Source organism: Eptesicus fuscus, chromosome 8 (assembly GCF_027574615.1).
Source record: "Eptesicus fuscus isolate TK198812 chromosome 8, DD_ASM_mEF_20220401, whole genome shotgun sequence".
Taxonomy (NCBI): Eukaryota; Metazoa; Chordata; class Mammalia; order Chiroptera; family Vespertilionidae; genus Eptesicus; species Eptesicus fuscus.
This window is the reverse complement of record NC_072480.1, coordinates 8002552-8019362: the sequence shown is the minus strand read 5'-3', so window position 1 is coordinate 8019362 and position 16811 is coordinate 8002552. Positions and strand designations below refer to the sequence as shown.

At 39.8% G+C, this 16811-nt stretch overlaps 1 protein-coding gene across 10 annotated transcripts in view; it reads right to left on the bottom strand.

Annotated features, from left to right (window-relative positions):
• Positions 1-16811, bottom strand: part of TNFRSF19 (TNF receptor superfamily member 19) — a 157795-nt gene that overhangs the window by 88874 nt on the left and 52110 nt on the right. For all 10 annotated transcript variants that reach the window (XM_008159477.3, XM_028136330.2, XM_054719746.1 and 7 more), the window contains one exon: positions 15473-15558. In XM_008159477.3, the coding sequence (XP_008157699.2) occupies positions 15473-15558 (86 nt within the window). The remainder of the gene's footprint in view (positions 1-15472; positions 15559-16811) is intronic.

The following is a 16811-nucleotide window of genomic DNA, read 5'->3' as shown; positions in this document are numbered from 1 at the left end:
GTATAATATGTGTTGGTGTGTGCCTTTTGGGGTTCAGCTTGATTGGCACTCTGTGGTTCCTGAACTTTAGTGACTTTTTCCTTAACCAGGTTAGGGAAATTTTTGTCATTATTTCTTCAAATAGGTTCTCTATTGCTTGCTCAGATTCTTCTCCTTCTGTTATCCCTACAATGTGCATGTTGTTATGTTCCATGTTGTCCCAAAGCTCCCTTAAACTCTCCTCTTATTTTTTATTTTTTTTCCAAATGGCTGCTCCAATTGGGTGTTTTCTTCTACCTTGTCTTCTAACTTACTGATTGGGCCCTTCGCTTCTTCCAATGTACATTTAATTCCTTCCATGGTATTTTTATTTCAGCTATGTCATTCTTTATTTCCTCCTGATTCTTATTCATGGTTTCTACTTCTTTATATTTTTATGCTGGTATAGTTCTCAGTAAGTTCCATAAAGTTCTCATTAAGTTGTTTGCAGTTCTCACTAAGTTGTTTGAGCACCCTTATAACCATTACTTTGAATTCTTTATCTGACAAATTGCTTGCCTCCATTTCATCTAGTTCCTTTTCTGGTGATTCCCCTTTCATTTTGGCATTGTTTCTTTGTCTCCCCATTTTTGTTGTCCCTTTGTATTGTTTCTATGTCTTAGATCAAACTGCTATGTCTCCTAGTCTTTACGGTGTGGTCTTATGTAGTAGATGTTTTGTGGAGTGGTCTTATGTAGTAGGTGCTGTCTCTTAGATCTCCTGAACTGGGTGCTCTAGGAATGCCCCTTGTTTGGGTTATTTCACTTCTCTTGTTGTATTTGGGTCTTGAATGTTGTTGTCCCATTTGTGGATGGAATATCCTCTAAGGCTGGCTGACTGAGGCTCACCCATGATCACATCAGAATAGAACAAAATAAAATAAAACAAAACAAGAAAGAAAAGAAACAGAACAGAAACATACACAAGACCCTCTACAACAACAAAACCACAAAAGAAGAGAGAATTAGGAAATAGAAAAGAGAGCAAGAATGAGAGAAGAAAAATTATGAGGAGAAAAAAAAGGGGGAGAAGAAAAAGGAATATGAAATGGGAGATAATGAATAAAGAAAATAAGAATAAAGATTAGGGGAAGGAAAACGGTATAATAGGAAAGAGGAAAAAAATTGAAAAGGAAAATAGAGGAGAAATCAGGAGAAAAAGGAAAAATAGAATAGGAAATGGGAAGAGAAAAATTAGATATGTAAAAGAAACAACAGAGACTAAAATAATAGAAAATCAATAAAACAGAGAAAGAAGATATATTTAAAAAGAGAAAAAAGGGAAGAAAAAAGAAAAAAAAGTGAAGTGGTGTTTGTCTCAGCAGTTTAGTGCCTCCTGGGAACTCCCTTTGGATCCTGCTCTACTGATGATTATGGCTAACTGTTCTGTCTGCTAATTCTGGGTCCCCAGGGAGGTACTTATTGTCAGAAACTGTCCTCCTTTGGCTTTCAGCAACCTGTTTGAAGCTCCAAGCAATCTACAGTTTCTGAGTGTCTCCACAGGATTTGGCTGCTGAGTGGGAGGGGCCAAGGTGCACTCTAAGGCCAGTTTGTGAGAAACACCAGACCCAGGGCTGGGTCAACAAACTTCCTCAGGTTCCCTAGGCTCTGCCTCTGTCCACCTTCACCTGCCAGCCAACTATCAATCTTAATCTTTCAAAAGTCTGTTTTGAAAGGGCTTTAGGTAGAATCGGGAGTATAGACCTCTGGGTCTCCTGTAAGGGGGAGGTGCTGTTCAGATTTCAGGGAAAGTGGTGTGTGTGTTTCCCTGTCCCAGTGCTACTCTGTGAGTGGCCCAGAATATTATTCTGCCCTCAGCTGGGTGGAGATCCTTGTATGCAGTCCAGTGGGATCAGCTGGATACTGGGAGTTTCTATTAGCTCTCCTGTGTGAGGAAGCACCAGTGAGGTTCCTGGGACAGCCACACCCCTAATTCAGTCACTGAGACTGCTTGGCCTCTGTTGCTGTCCCTCTGAAAAGGTCAAGATGCAGAGTGTGGTAGGCAGGGCTCCTAAGGGTGTGGTGGGCTGTATCACCTAGGGCAAGTTTTTGTGTTTGTTTTTTTTTTCCTTTTCCTGAGCGGTGGCTTCTGAGAGGGGCTGGTGCCTCTCAGGAAAATGGGCGTTTTGGTTAGGGGAGGGTATAATGACCAAATGCAGGAATCCAGGCTGTTGCTTTTCCACAGCTCTCTCCAATGCTTCCCACCCCAGCTTCTCCTTAGGTACCTAGAGTCCACACCAACCTCCCTCCACCAAAGCCTTGGGTGAGTAGCTGCAAACAAAAATAAACAACAACAAAACACAAAACTGAGGTTTTCTCTGAAACCAGCTCCAGTCTACCAGCTCTGGTCCCCTGGGCAGCCTTTCATAGTTGGATGTTACGTGGACCACTGGTTTCAGCTCTGGTGCTCTGGGCTATGGAGCCCACCTTGGGTTCTGGGCCTTGATCTTCTCAGGGAAAGAACCCTCCCATAGCTGAGAGATTCCTCTTCACTCTCAGCCTGCCACTGTGGAAGCTAGGTCAGCCCCTCTAGCAATTTCACTCTTCCTACTAGTTTCCAGGTGCCTTCTGTCCTTCCTTTACATAAGTCCCCTCCTCAGCTGGACCTCAGTTGGTATTTCAGGGTGAGTGTTCCCCAATTTAGTTTTATTTCCAGTCTGGCACTGGGAGGAGGTGCAAGAAAGGTCTGCCTATTCAGCCACCATTTTTTCCCCCTCCAGTTTCTACTGTTTTTAATCTTGCTTCCAGGTCACTTGGCCTACTGATCTGTTTGCCACCAGAACCATGTAGTTCAAATATTATCATGCATGTTGTTAAGGAGAAAAGAAAGAAAGCAAGAAAGAGAAAGAAGAGAAGGCAGCTATCGCAGACAGTGGCTGGTAAGGCAGGAGGTGAACAACAGGCCACCACTGCCCACAGTTGGGGCCATGGGATGGACTAAAGACTTTTACTGCCATGTGCTGATCAGAGAAAGTCTGTTATGCCAGAGCAAGTGCATTACTTTAAGATTTCTCTTTGGCATTTGGTGGATCCTAAGTATAACTGTTTGGTTTGATAATTAAGATAAATACCATAATTAACACTAAAATAATTATAAGCCACAAAATGGTAGCAGATTGCCCACAGAATTTCTCTGCAAACATGAGCAAGTAAAATAATGCTTTCCTGCTTTCAAGGGTGTTTTTCTTCTTTTTATTATCCCACATTCCTATAAGGTTTCGCTGTGTTTATTTGACTGATGAAACAATGAAGCTTTTAAACTTCTACACCAAGAAACAGAAAAGACACCATAAAAGAAACACATTATTATGGCCTTGAACATCTGTGCTGAAGGATACACAAGCTCAAAAATAGTTTTGCTTCATTTGGGACTAACAGACAAGGTTGCCATCTGGGAATTGAAACAAAGATATGAAACTTGGGCTGCTGCCCTCCCTGTTCCTGCACAGACTTTGCTTAACCCTTTGTGTGCCAGGCTCCATTTAAAGCCCTGGACTCTATGTCCACATGAAAGCATGGTCTTGTTCACTTTATCTCACCTTGGAGAAGGCACAGTCAAGACAGGCACACTTTCACCTAGGGACTCTACGTCCTGTAATTCTCAGGTTCCCTGTTATTAGTAAAGTGGATAACTCTTATTTATCTCACTGCAGTATTAAAAGAAGTAATGTTCTGTGAAATTATTCTAAGATGATGAAACTCAAATGATTTCCACCTGTTAGCTTCCTCCTATGGGGGTGGGGGGGAAACACGTGTGTGTGTATGCATGATTTCATATGACTGGGTCTAAATTGAAAAGAAAATCTTTATTTACACTGTGGTTCTTGCTATTTCCTATTCCAGAAGACTTAATACTGCTTAATTTACTTATAATTTTACAGTTGGCAGAACTTATGATAAAAAACAGAACTCTGGGTTAGGTTGGAAAGAACACACTTTTCTGGAGTTTTGGAACATGAAAAAGATTCAGGAATTCAACCAAAGCTTCATTCCTCTTTTAACATTATAACTAGAGGCCCGGTGCATGAAATTCATGCACGGGGGGGGGGGGTCCCTCAGCCCAGCCTGCATCCTCTCCCATAGCTGAGGTGGGGCCTAAACTGGTAGTTGGACATCCCTCTCGCAATCTGGGACCGCTGGCTCCTAACTGCTCACCTGCCTGATTGCCCCTAACTGCCTCTGCCTGCCAGCCTGATCACCCCTAATTGCCCTCCCCTGCCGGCCTGGTTGTCCCAAACTGCCCTCCCTGCCGGCCTGATCTCGCCTCCAACTTCCCTCTTCTGCTGGCCAATTTGGTTCTGATTGGCCGGTTTCTATGCCAGTGTCAAAAGTTCTGCCTCCTAGGCAGCCATTGGCTCTCTATAGCACCCAGATTTGTCTCTGATTAGTCAGTGTTTATGCCAGTCAGCGTCAGAAGCTCCGCCTTCTAGGCAGCCATTGGTTCTTCACAGCACCCACATTTGGTTCTGATTGGTTGGTTCCTATGCCAATCAATGTCAAAAGCTCCACCTCCTAGACAGCCATTGGTCCTTCACAGCACCCACATTTGGTTCCGATTGGTCGATTCCTATGCCAGTCAGCGTCAAAAGTTCCACCTCTTAGACAGCAATTGGTTCTTCACAGCACCCACATTTGCTTCTGATTGGTCAGTTCCTATGCCAATCAACGTCAAAAGCTCCGCCTCCTAGGCAGCCATTGGTTCTTCACAGCACCCACATTTGGTTCAGATTGGTTGGTTCCTATGCCAGTCAGCATCTCCAGGCCTATCTCTGGGCCTGATCAGAGAGGCGGGGCTTAACAGCAGCCCCCATGGAGGCCGGGAGAGAAAGAAAAGCCTGGCTGCTGGTAAAGCTCAGAAAGAAAGAGGGAGAGAAAGAGAGAGGCAAGTACTGATCAACAGCTGCCACTGAAGCTGTAGATTAGACCCTGCCTCTCTCTCTGGGTCTCAGCCCCCTGGGCAGTCAATGCTGGGTCAACAAGCTGCAGCTGGGCAGTCAGTGCTGGGTCGCCATGGCAACCCAGTGCTGACTGAAGGACTTCCGGGTTGGTCAGCCTTTGGTTGTGATGGGTCATTACAACCCTGGCCTTTTATATATTAGATTCTTATTTGTACATAAAAAAACTAGGGCACGGGAAAGTTAAGTAACTTGTCTGAAAGTTAGGTGTTAGGACCAGGACTCAAAATCTAGCCCTCTTCACAGTGAAAATTAAATTAGGTAATCCCAGAAAAAACAATCAAGTTGATATTGGTTTGCATTAGTCTTGGGAAGATCAAATGAGGTAGTTATGAGAAAGTGTCCTTTCAGTGATAATTTGTTTTAGAAGTTAGAAGCTCCCCCCTGATTTTATTTTTCATATCTTTATCTGTGTCTCCATGGCCTAAAAAGAATAGAAATCATTTATGATGAAGTAAAATTTATGGTACAATGTAAAATCTTAAGTTAACCTCTTCCAAATCTGTGTTTTGCCTGAGTTTAGAAAAAAAAAATTAACCAGATGCTATTCTGCAATCTTCTTTGACATCACACAGAGCAAGCAAACATAAATATTATATTAATAATATAATGAATAATTAAATAAGTTAAATGTATTTCAATTAAATTAAATTAATTAAACTAATAATTATTGAGAAAAGGGTGGAAAGCCTGGTTCTTCAAAGTGTGTACATTTATTGTATCAGCGAAATATAATTGTGTTTAAGTAATCACCTTGCTTCATTCCTTGCTTCCCTGAAGTTTATGCTCAATAGCAGCCAGAAGATTTAAAACTTCAGTCAGTCATGTCATTCCTGTAGTTCACATTTTCCATCTCCCCAAGAGTAAAGTTCAGGTCTTTACAGTGGCCTACAAGCCCTACTCAGTCTACACCCTCCCCACAAGTCCATCCTCTCCACTCACTGGGCTGCAGCCTCTGCTAAGTGGGTTGCTCCCTATAGCTACAGCTTTCTCCCTCCTCCCTTCCTTTAGGGCCCTGTCCTAGGCTCACCTTATTTAGGCCTTCTCTGACCACCTTATTTTAAATAAACCCCTATTCTGAAGCATTAGAATGTCAGCTCCTTGAGGACTGGGAATTTAGTCTGTGTTTGTCCCTGTGGGTTCCTCAGTGCCCACATCAGTGCTCACAGTAGGCATCTATATATATAAAAGCCTAAGTGACCATTTGACTGTTCAACTGGTAGCTATGATGCACACTGACCACCAGGGGGCAGATGCTCAATGCACAGGCATGGAAACATGGAACAGACTGATGAATCTCAGAGGGAAGGGGGTAGGAGGGAGAGCAGGAAGAGATTAACCCAAGATCTTATATGCATATTATAGGCCTGGTGCACGGATTTGTGCACTGGTGGGGGTCCCTTGGCCTGGCCTGCAGGGATCGGGCTAAAACCGGCAGTCCGACACCACCCAAGGGGTCCTGGATTGCAAGAGGGCACAGGCCAAGCCAAGGGACCCCACCAGTGCTGGGCCTCTAGTTCAATATATTGATCAATGAATGAAAGGACAAACTCATCTGCAGGTAATTTACAACATGGGAGAAATGTCTCTATGATACATTTTGCTGAGATCTAGGCTAACATTAGACACTCCGAACATATTCCCTGACATGTCTCCTGAGTTAAACAGCCCAATACAAACTTAAAAAGTAATTTTTCTCATTTTGAAGAAAAGCATGCTTCCTATGAACACTACAAACCTTCCCAGAAATGACTGCTTTTCAATTACATTTTCTTAAGTTTGATACTGAAGATCTTGCAGAAAATAATTTAAAGACAAAATTCACCTTCCATCCATCTCTATGATCTGCACTCATTTTGTTTCTTGTAATTGCTGCCTTCTCTATGCATAGCTTCACCATGTATAAAATACATCTACTTCAGTCTTCAAACACAGTTTTGGGGTATAAAAGAATTTTTCTGAAGGCCTGAGAGTTAGCTGAAAGATTGTGGCACCTCACAATGTAGAAGACATTACTTAAAAATTAGGCATGGCCAGTAAAGCATAGGAAAAATAGTCAATAATAATTGTGATAACTATGTATGGTGCCAGTTGGGGTGCTGGAAATATCGAGGGGAACACTATGTAAAGTATATGATGTCTAACCACTAAGCTGTACACCTGAAACAAATACATAATAATAAAATTTTAAGTTTAAAAAAAGACAAAATTCAGCATTTAATGGGTACACAGACAAATCACTGTTCATTTGTAAAAGTCCACAACTTAATGATACAGGCCTGCTGGATTACATATTTTTAAATAAATTGTATTTAATCTAACATTCATTTAATTTAGTGATGCCCTTTAACAAACCACAACCTGTTTCTTCATGAGTAAATATTTAAACCAGCTCATTGACTTTAAATGTCTAAAAGAGACTGAAGATAAAGGCAGAGAAGTTAGATTTATAGCTGACGAGGTAATAATCAACTGCTGCTATTCTCAAAGCCTCTGGCCTGTCATCGGCAACTCAGGATGCCCCTGCCTCCCAGACCACCACAAACCAACAAGAACTCTCCAAAGCACCCCAGATTCAAGGCACAGGGCCACTGATTCAGTCAGCACTTATACTTTTCTTCACTTGGAACAAAGTTAATGGCTTACCAATATTTAACAGTTTTATATTGGGAGAAAAGGATGAATGTACAGAACAAGAGTTTAAGAAACTTCTAAGAATTTTTTATTTCTATAACTTTAATGAAACTAGTGCTAAGTAAAGATAAATATTTGAAATCAGTAATCATCCAACACAGTTGCATTTATAGCACATATTTTTTTTCTAAAGGGGCTATGGCATTTAAACTGCCCAGCTATTTTTTTTAACATTCTTGGAAAATGAGGACCTTGCTGTAATAAATTTTCAGATAACAGTTGTTTGCCTTAATAAGCAAATAAACTTTTAAAAGGATTATGCTTGAAGTAAATCATTCTAAAATAAATAGTTTTCTTAACAAATTTGTAATCTGATCATCCCCCAACCCTTTTTCATGTCCAGAATAATAATGAGAACTATAATTATTGTATTGAGTGGTATTAGAGAGAAAACTTTAGGGGTCGATCATTAGGCTGTATGGGTCTGTTTGCTCTACACTCAATGGCACAAAATTATAGTGTATTTGAAGTACTTATGGCTTGCTTTTTGTTGTGTTTTGACTCCTCCCTGCTGTACTGCAGTCTAGCTTTTCACTTCTTACTGCATCCATTTCTCTGCCTTTATTAGCTTCTTCCCACTCTTCTCCTTTCCTTCACCAGGGTTGTTTGGTTTGGCAGAACAAGGCTTGCAATAAAAATAAAAGGATTCCATGGGAGGGCTCAATGGCATTCAGTAAAGTGCTCCAATGCCTGGATTCTGCAACAAGATCTGTTTCTTTGGTTTCCACAGAAGCTGCCTCTGATTACTACCAGTGTTACTTTAAAGTTGTTTTTCAATAAAATCATGAAATTACAGATTATTGACAAAAAGAAAGGATGATATAAAAGACATGCAGGGAGCAATGGGCAGTGGGAAAAAGAGAAGAGCAATAGTACCCTAAACCAACAAATAAATTAGTGAAAACAAAGGGAATCTTTGCTTCAAATGTTGGCTTTTCGATTTGTCTGCCATAAACCTTGGGCTGTTTGGGCTGTTTTACCAAGTTCTCTTTGATCTCACTGTCCTCCTGTTCCCCACCCTGAAAGTCTAACAGGAAAGAACTCCATTGTTAAGACTTCTCTTTAGGAAGCTCCCTATCTCTACTGACTTAACCATTTGCTCAGGACGCTCAGCAGCACTCATCTTTTCCCCCAAACCATCCCCAAAGCAGGCTCTATCCGCACAAGACCTAGCCGGACAATGAATGAGGAGTCTTGGCCTGAGGACCACAGACTATTGAAAACCTTCAGTAAACTGAACCCTTAACTAGTTCATACTGGCTTTGTGGACCCATCTTTATCCTGCAGAGGATCTAATAAGTCCTCTGGAAAGCCAGGCCACTAAATATCAGCAAACTCAGAAGAACTCTGCTGCAGAAGCAAAAGAACATACATAGATACAATAAAAATCACATAATTTTTCCAAAACAAATGTGAAATATTTTTGAATTTCATGCATCTCTTCTGCATGCCATTATATAGGCATTCACTGTGATTAGATTCATTAAGTGTTTAAATACCCCAGAATGCAGAGTACTACCTGCTGGGAGGATGCCAGGAATTGGTTTCTTCACTTCAGGAATCTAGTTGGTTAAATCATTCAGGTAAAGCTAAGTCAACTTGTAATTCACCTCCCCCTTCTCTTCCTCCTCCTTCTCACCTCCTCTACCCCTCCTTTAAAACTGGAAAACTCATATTGGTATTTATTTCAAACACTCCCAATTTATTTCCTTTTAGATTTTTTTTAAAGAGGCATTTACAAGGTACCTTTACTTTAAAATTATTTAACATTGCCTGTCAAGAGACAAAAACAGTAATACCTCTGTACACATACACACATTGTATCAATTCATTAGTGAGTAAATAGGAAAGGCCCCTACAGAGATGTGAAGAGCAGCAATGTGGGTAACAGGAGCCTTAAAACCCGTCATCCAAACACCTGCCTGGTACTTTACTCAATAAATAATTATTAAATACTTAAAATATAAAAACATTTTAATACTTTAAGTAATGTGATTTATTACTTGTTGATACAGAGACCTGCTGTTTCTTGAGTTTTAAGCCATGGAAAGTTCCTAAATAGTTTCAGGTCAACAGAGCTGCTTTTCTCCCCCACCCTCACCCCTACCCCCACAACAGCCACTTATCTGATCGCTTATCTCTTTGTAATCACATGGCTTGTTTTACAAAGCCCCCAAGAACAAAGCAAACATCTAGGTTAAACACACTTAAATAAAGCTGGACTTCGGTGAAAACAGCTTTGAATTTTTTCAAAACCATTTGTTCCAACCAGTGTTTGTTCCACATTAAGTAAACACTGCTAAAAGAAATCAGACAAAATCTGCATTTCTTATCAGACACAGGGCAGAATGTAGTTCTAAAATTTTTTGTGTGTTTTTCTCCATTTCTTTTAATGCTCTGAATGGGCACATGTTACTAGGAAGTGAGGCTCAAAGAGGAATAAAGCATGAAGCAAGGGTTTCTATGGAAAGGGTCCCTTTATTCACCTACAAATTCCAATGATGTCACTGATCGACCCTGGGCTCCATGACCAACCAGTCATTCTCATAAATTAACACTATTAGTGACTGGCAAAGAGGTTATGGGTGACCTAATCAATTAAATGCACATATCCATCATTATCTGGAAGGTTGGGGAGCTTAAATCCCATGCTCTTTGGGCATGGGGCATGAGGCCTTGGGCAATGGGGCAAAGAGAAAAGAGATCAGCCTAAGTAGTCTAGCCATTCAAGTGACAAACACAAAAATCCACTGCAGCCTCTTTCCAGGTATTTTCCATCGCTCACCCACTTCTGGAGGTGAAAGACCAGCAAGACAAACATCAAACCAACTGCATCATGAGATCCTCCCCGTATGGGACCAATCTCAACTGCCATACCTTCCACAGAGCATGCCTGGTCAGGGCAGGCCAAGGTACAGATGCAGCCATTATTTGTAAAAGAGCAAGCCAGCAGGCAGATAGTTGTTACTGAGTTCACTCTGTGGCAGGTATGCTTCTGGACACTATCTCATATAGTTCAGTCTAAGATCTGCTAACAAAGAGTAAATGGAAGTTCAAAGTAGTGAGATGATTTGCCCAAGGTTACACCATCCGTAGAAGGCTGAGCCTAAATGTGAATCCAAAACCTGCAGCAATAGGTCTCATACTGTGTTCTGCTCTACTCTACTGACTCTGATAGATGCCACATTTTTGAGGCCTTCTTAAGTGGGGCAATATAAATCATGATGGATAGAAACTTCTTTCTTGTTTTCAAAATCACTTTACAAGGAATACAGGTATGCCCTACAAAGAGAGAAACCTACATTTAGACACTTTATTACAAATTTCAGCTGTAGAGAACCTATTAGTTATCTGATGGCTGAAATTCTGGCAATCTCCTATTATGCCATTTCCTGTTGAGTAGGGCACTTATACACGCAGTGCTAGCTCACTGGTCTTCTTTGAACCACTGCCTCTGTTGAATACCAAATCTCTCTGGGCAATTACTCGGTTATTTTTCAAGACAACAAGTCCCCCCAAATGCCAGGAGATAAGATCTCAAAACCCAAGAAGCATTGCAGGATAGAGGGAGCAAGGAAGGGAGCCAACAGATTGGAGACCCTGCTCATTGCCAGACACTATGTCAGGTGACTTACATATATTGACTATTCAGTACTTACAACAACCTTCATAGGTAGGTAATCCCATTTTACAGGGACAAAACCTTGCCCTAGGAGAGTTAAGTAAGTCACTTGGCCAAAGGTACACCAGTCGTAGACAAGTATGGACTTGGGGTGGCACCCTGGAAAGTTGACAGATACATGAGAAGTTTTCAATCTTGTGTGACTTTGGTTTGCTTCAGGTATTATAGCAATACCAAAAAAAGAATTACATTAATTTAAAATTATTCTTGTGTTATTAGCACAGTCATCCCTTTTAAAAACTTGTTTGTAGCTTACTATATATTTAGGAAGCAACTTATGCATATGCTGGGGCTGTTTCAGAGGTGGCCTGAGTCATCCCCACAGAAGCCCCTTAAGTTATCATATGAGGATCACACAATGTACTACTATGACCACAGACTTCAGCTGGACCCTTGTTACCAGGAAACTCGCTATTTTCTCTAATCAACCTGCCTCCCACTATCTGTAATGAGAACCTCAAACACCTGTGCTCTTCCAGCCTCTGAGCTCCTTGCCTCAGAGGAACAGGGTATCCTCTCTGTCACACACACAGAAGCAGGGTATAGGAACCTCTCAGCCTCATCACTGAATGACAAGCTCATGCTTATCTTCCCCCACCCGCTCCTTCCCAGATTATGGAAGAGATCTCTTCCTCCTCCCAGATAAGGCCAAGGGAACATTTTAGCTTCAGGATCCTTCTCCAACAAACCTTATGTGCCTGGTTATTCTTTTGTTCTCTCAATATGAAAACATGCAGATGTGTCTACACCTAGAAAACTAAATAAAACAAAATCCCTCCCTTGTCTGCATATTCCATTGTCACCTTCACAGGCAAACATCTCAGAGTTGTCTATAATGGTCTCCATTCTCTGCTTACATTAACTTTTTGTTTCATTTTAATGTGACTGCATTTTCATTACTCATTAAAATGGTTCTTGTCAATGTCATCAAAGACCTCCAAGGTGAAAAGAGCATTTCCAGTGTCAACAGACTCAACTTGCATACAGCATCCACCAGTATGCTCCAGGCCACCATACTCCCCTGGTTTCCCCAGACTTCTCTGGACCCTCTGTTTAGTCGCCTTTTCAGGATCATCCTCCTCTAGCTGATCTTTTAAATCACAGCTCAAAGCCTTCCCTAATGCTCCTACGTCATTACCCATTATTCACACTTAGAGTACCCTGGATCCTTACAAAAAAGGGACTAAGCAGTCACAATTTTGCCTCTACATGTGCTGTATCTCAATATTGTTTAACTCTGAGTAGTTATTTCACAACTCCTCCACTATGCTATACCCTCCCTGAAGAAAAGAACTGGGGTCTATCTGTCCTTCACTGTGTGCCTGGCACTTAAATGTTTGTTCAACAGGTAAACGGAAAAGATTCTGCCTCACAGGACAATGGTTTTTAATTAGACCAATCAGATTTTGTCCTTCAGGAGCTGAAAGAGGGAAGTCCAGACAAATTCAGTCTGGTGAAAGTATGAAGGAAAACCAGGAGGTATAAAGAGAGGCCTGCAGACTGAGCAAGTGGCTGTGTAGAGCTAATGCAGGGCTCAGAGTCTCAGGCTGCAGGGGACCATGGTCTCCAGACTCTATGGCTGCCTGAGGTTTCAAGCAAGGGCTACCCCTGGGTTCTAGAAAGTTCCTGCTTCTCTCAGTACTGCCTGTGTCCTTTACTCGAGGTAGCTTGAGTGCCATAACTGTCTTATAGCTAACTAGGAGTCTAAATAATATAGGAGCTCCTCATGGGGGTAAAAAAACAAACAAACAAAAAAACACCGAAGAAGCAGTTTTTGTGTGAATAAGTTGAAAAGCCCAAAGTAGGAGAAATGAAAACATAAGGCGCCTTACATAATTTCCCCCCAAAACGTGAAGATCTCTTTTGAGGAGATTAGTTGTGTTCTGGAATGATTCCCAAGAACTGTGCCAAAAGCAGCAAACTTTCCTTTACAGAACTTAATAAGGATTAACACTCACTAAAGACCACCAGACTCTTGTTTCATGATTCAAAAAAGTATTAGCTGTGCACACTACATCTCTGACTTTGAAAAATAATTTATGTTTCTTTGCTTTCTAAAACGTTTCATATATGGAGAAATATGTCTATAATATAATTTAAGCTAGTTAATTTTCTTTTCAAATTATAACTTAAGTAGGGATTTACAAGACATTAAAAGTTAAATGTGAAATCTACATTTGAAGGCTAATTTATGATGTCCAAACATAGTCAGATCCCTGAAAGCAAAAAATTCCAGTGCCTCAGACTTATGAGTAGATTATTAAACAGAAAAAATTAACCCAGAACTTTCCAACTTTAAATTGATTAATACCAATTTCTTTACTAAATCTTTTCACGGTAGTTTGGGATGAAGATCATAATCTTTGCCTTCTGGACAAAATGATGGCTGAGCTGACCCACCGGCAAGACCAAGTTGCTACCCCATTTTAATTGGCAAGAGAACATGTCATTTTATAGGTTGTGTAGCATAAAAAGGCTCTTTCAAGATCTTCTCTATGTTAGATTTTTAGAGTTTTCATTAATTATGAAACAAACAATATAAGAAGAAGTCAACATGAAGCAGTTACATCAGCCAACAGAGGACAGATTAGATAGTTTGGTTTTTCTTAGGGAGACAGTAGAGTGTGGTGGAACAAACATACCACTTAGAGTTAGACAGACTTAGGTTTGAATACTGTCTCTGCCAATTACCAGCCAGCAATGAAAAGTTATTAACATCTCTGGACCTGGTGTCTTCCAAATGTGGGCTGATGATGTGGTATTGAGTAAAACAAATTGTTTCCCAATGATGACTAATACATAACAGACATTCATGATTACATTCATTAATTGCAATGAATCATTTGGTGAATATTTGGATGTTATAAAAATGAGGGTCAAAATACATTTCTTTAAAAGTCAGAGTCCGCATTTTTTCTTTTTTCAGCTTTTCTATCACTTCAAAGGAAGAATAAAAAGTAATGTATTTGATAAAGGGCATAATAATATTATGGACTATAAAATACAAAAGTCCATGAACTGGGGGGAAACACAAGTGCTATGTGACCTTACCAAATAATGCAATGACTTTCAATTAGTTCAGAGGAGACTTTTGTCACAGAAAGAAGAGGAAATCCCATGCATTGAAAATTATATCAAAACAACCCCTAAATATAAACATTGATTTTACCAATGCTCCCCAGAAAGGTATGAGCAACCTACGCTTGGGATAAAAGCCCTCCTGCCTCCTCTGCCTAAACCTGCTATTTCTTGTGTACAGTGAAACACAGTTCACTACAGCCCTGCTTAGCAAAGACAAGCATGAGCTGAGCCACCTGCTGATTTCTTTCCTGGCCCAACACCTGTTGGTTTTCATTGGCCAGATTTGTACTTAGGATTCCCATTCAAAAATCAATGCAAGTTCATAAAACTTGTAACAAATATCTTTCATATCTAAAGGAAAAGTATGGTCAAAAAGATTAATTAATATTAATATAAATATAAAAAGGCACAATTTGCAGTTATATTCCCAGTACACAGTGAGTTTCTCTTCTTATTTATTAAATGAGAAAAGTAAAGAAATGAATGAAGTGAACTAAGATTCCATTTAACAATACATTAATTAGGGCAGGCAATTTCATGGAAAGGAATGTGTCTGGAATGGAAGACACCACATGACAGTGCCTGGGGACTAAGATGGGAAAACACAGGAATTAATGGGGCCATGGCACAAAAACATTATGCATTAGGATTTAGACCACCTAGTTCATTGGAGTTGCATGATATATATAATACTAGTATATATATATATATATATATATATATATATATATATATATACACACACACACACACACACACACACACACACACACACACACATATGAAAAGATAAGAGTTTGAATGGAGTACAGCAGCCACAAAATATCTGTATTTCACTTTGAGATTCAAATCAATGGACATAGTTTTCTGGCTGAGGCACACAACAAAAGAGCTTTATGTCCTGCTGAAAGCTTGATAAAGGAGTGCCCACTATAAGCCCCACAGGAGAGAGAGATTTTGCTCCATTTGCCAATGGAACAAAGGTGGTTGTTTTTTTTAAAGGCCAAGAGCCCTTTTGCTGTGTTTGTATGGAGTTCACTCACAGTGTGGTTCATAAGGAGGAGGAGGGTCCCCACAAGGTACACACTCCATGTCTTGAAAACCAACAAGTTTTGTCTTCCTATAAAACCTAGAGGAAAAAAGGAAAATAATCCTTGTTAGCTCTTTTATCTAAGCTCACAGTTGCAGTGAACAGATTACATAAATTACTGGCAGTCTCCATTACCAATTCTATTGTTAAAAAAAAAAAAAAGCTCTCAAAGTCTTAAATATAGTACTATCTTAGACAGACATCCTTAGAAAGACCTCTGAGCGTGCAGTGAATACTTAAGAAAGGCCAACTCCACTAAACATAACTTTGTAGATTTTACTTAATCTCACATTTTCTATATTGGGGGAGTGGGTGCTGGTGAGGGAATATGAAATCAATTTAAATGATAAAATGCCTTATAAATAAAGTACTAGTTTTTAACATTTGAAAATCAAAGACCAAAGAATCCAGCAAACCATAAAAGCAATAGAAAAATGTAGTGAGGTGCTTATATAATTTTGATATGGGGACATCTTTCTAGGCATGACAAGATTAATTAATATTAATATAAATGGAAAATGACCCAGGAGCCAGGAAGGAAGAGATTAATAGCTTTCAGCTTTGAAAACACACACACACACACACACACACACACACACACACACACACACACAGAATATTAAAGATAACTGAAGAGCAAAAACCAAGTATCATTAACCTAGTTAATGGGCAAAAGAAAATTGAAAAATAGTTCTGATCACAGCATTTTCTATAACTTAAGTTTGTAACATTAAACTTAAAAATCATTAAGGTGAAAGGAAAAAACAGGCAAAGAACATTAATTCCCAAAAGACTAACATTTCATAATTTTTAGTTTTCATAATTAAAACTAAAAAGAATGATGCCATTGATTTTTAAATTTAACATTGAAATATTTAACCTCATCATTATTCAAGTAACTATTTCATAACTATTGCAATGAAAATACACCGTTTTTACTTAGAAAATTGAGGAAGTGTTGATGTAAGGCTAGGTAAATAGGCACATGTATATATTGCCAGTGGGAATAGAAATTGCCACTTGCAGGAGGGCAATTTAGCAATACAGCATCAGAATTCAAATAGTTTATTTACATCCTTTACCCAATAATTTCATTTTGTGAAATGTATCCAAAAGAACACGAATCCGTGCACTGGCCTCTAGTTGTTAATAAAAGAAAAGAAGCCAATTAGGCACAATCCCAACATCCAACATTAGATATGACCAACGACGATGGAACCAAGGCAAAAGAATAAAAGGTGTACTTCAGAAACAATGATGCAGATCTACCATCCATAATTTTTTAATTCATA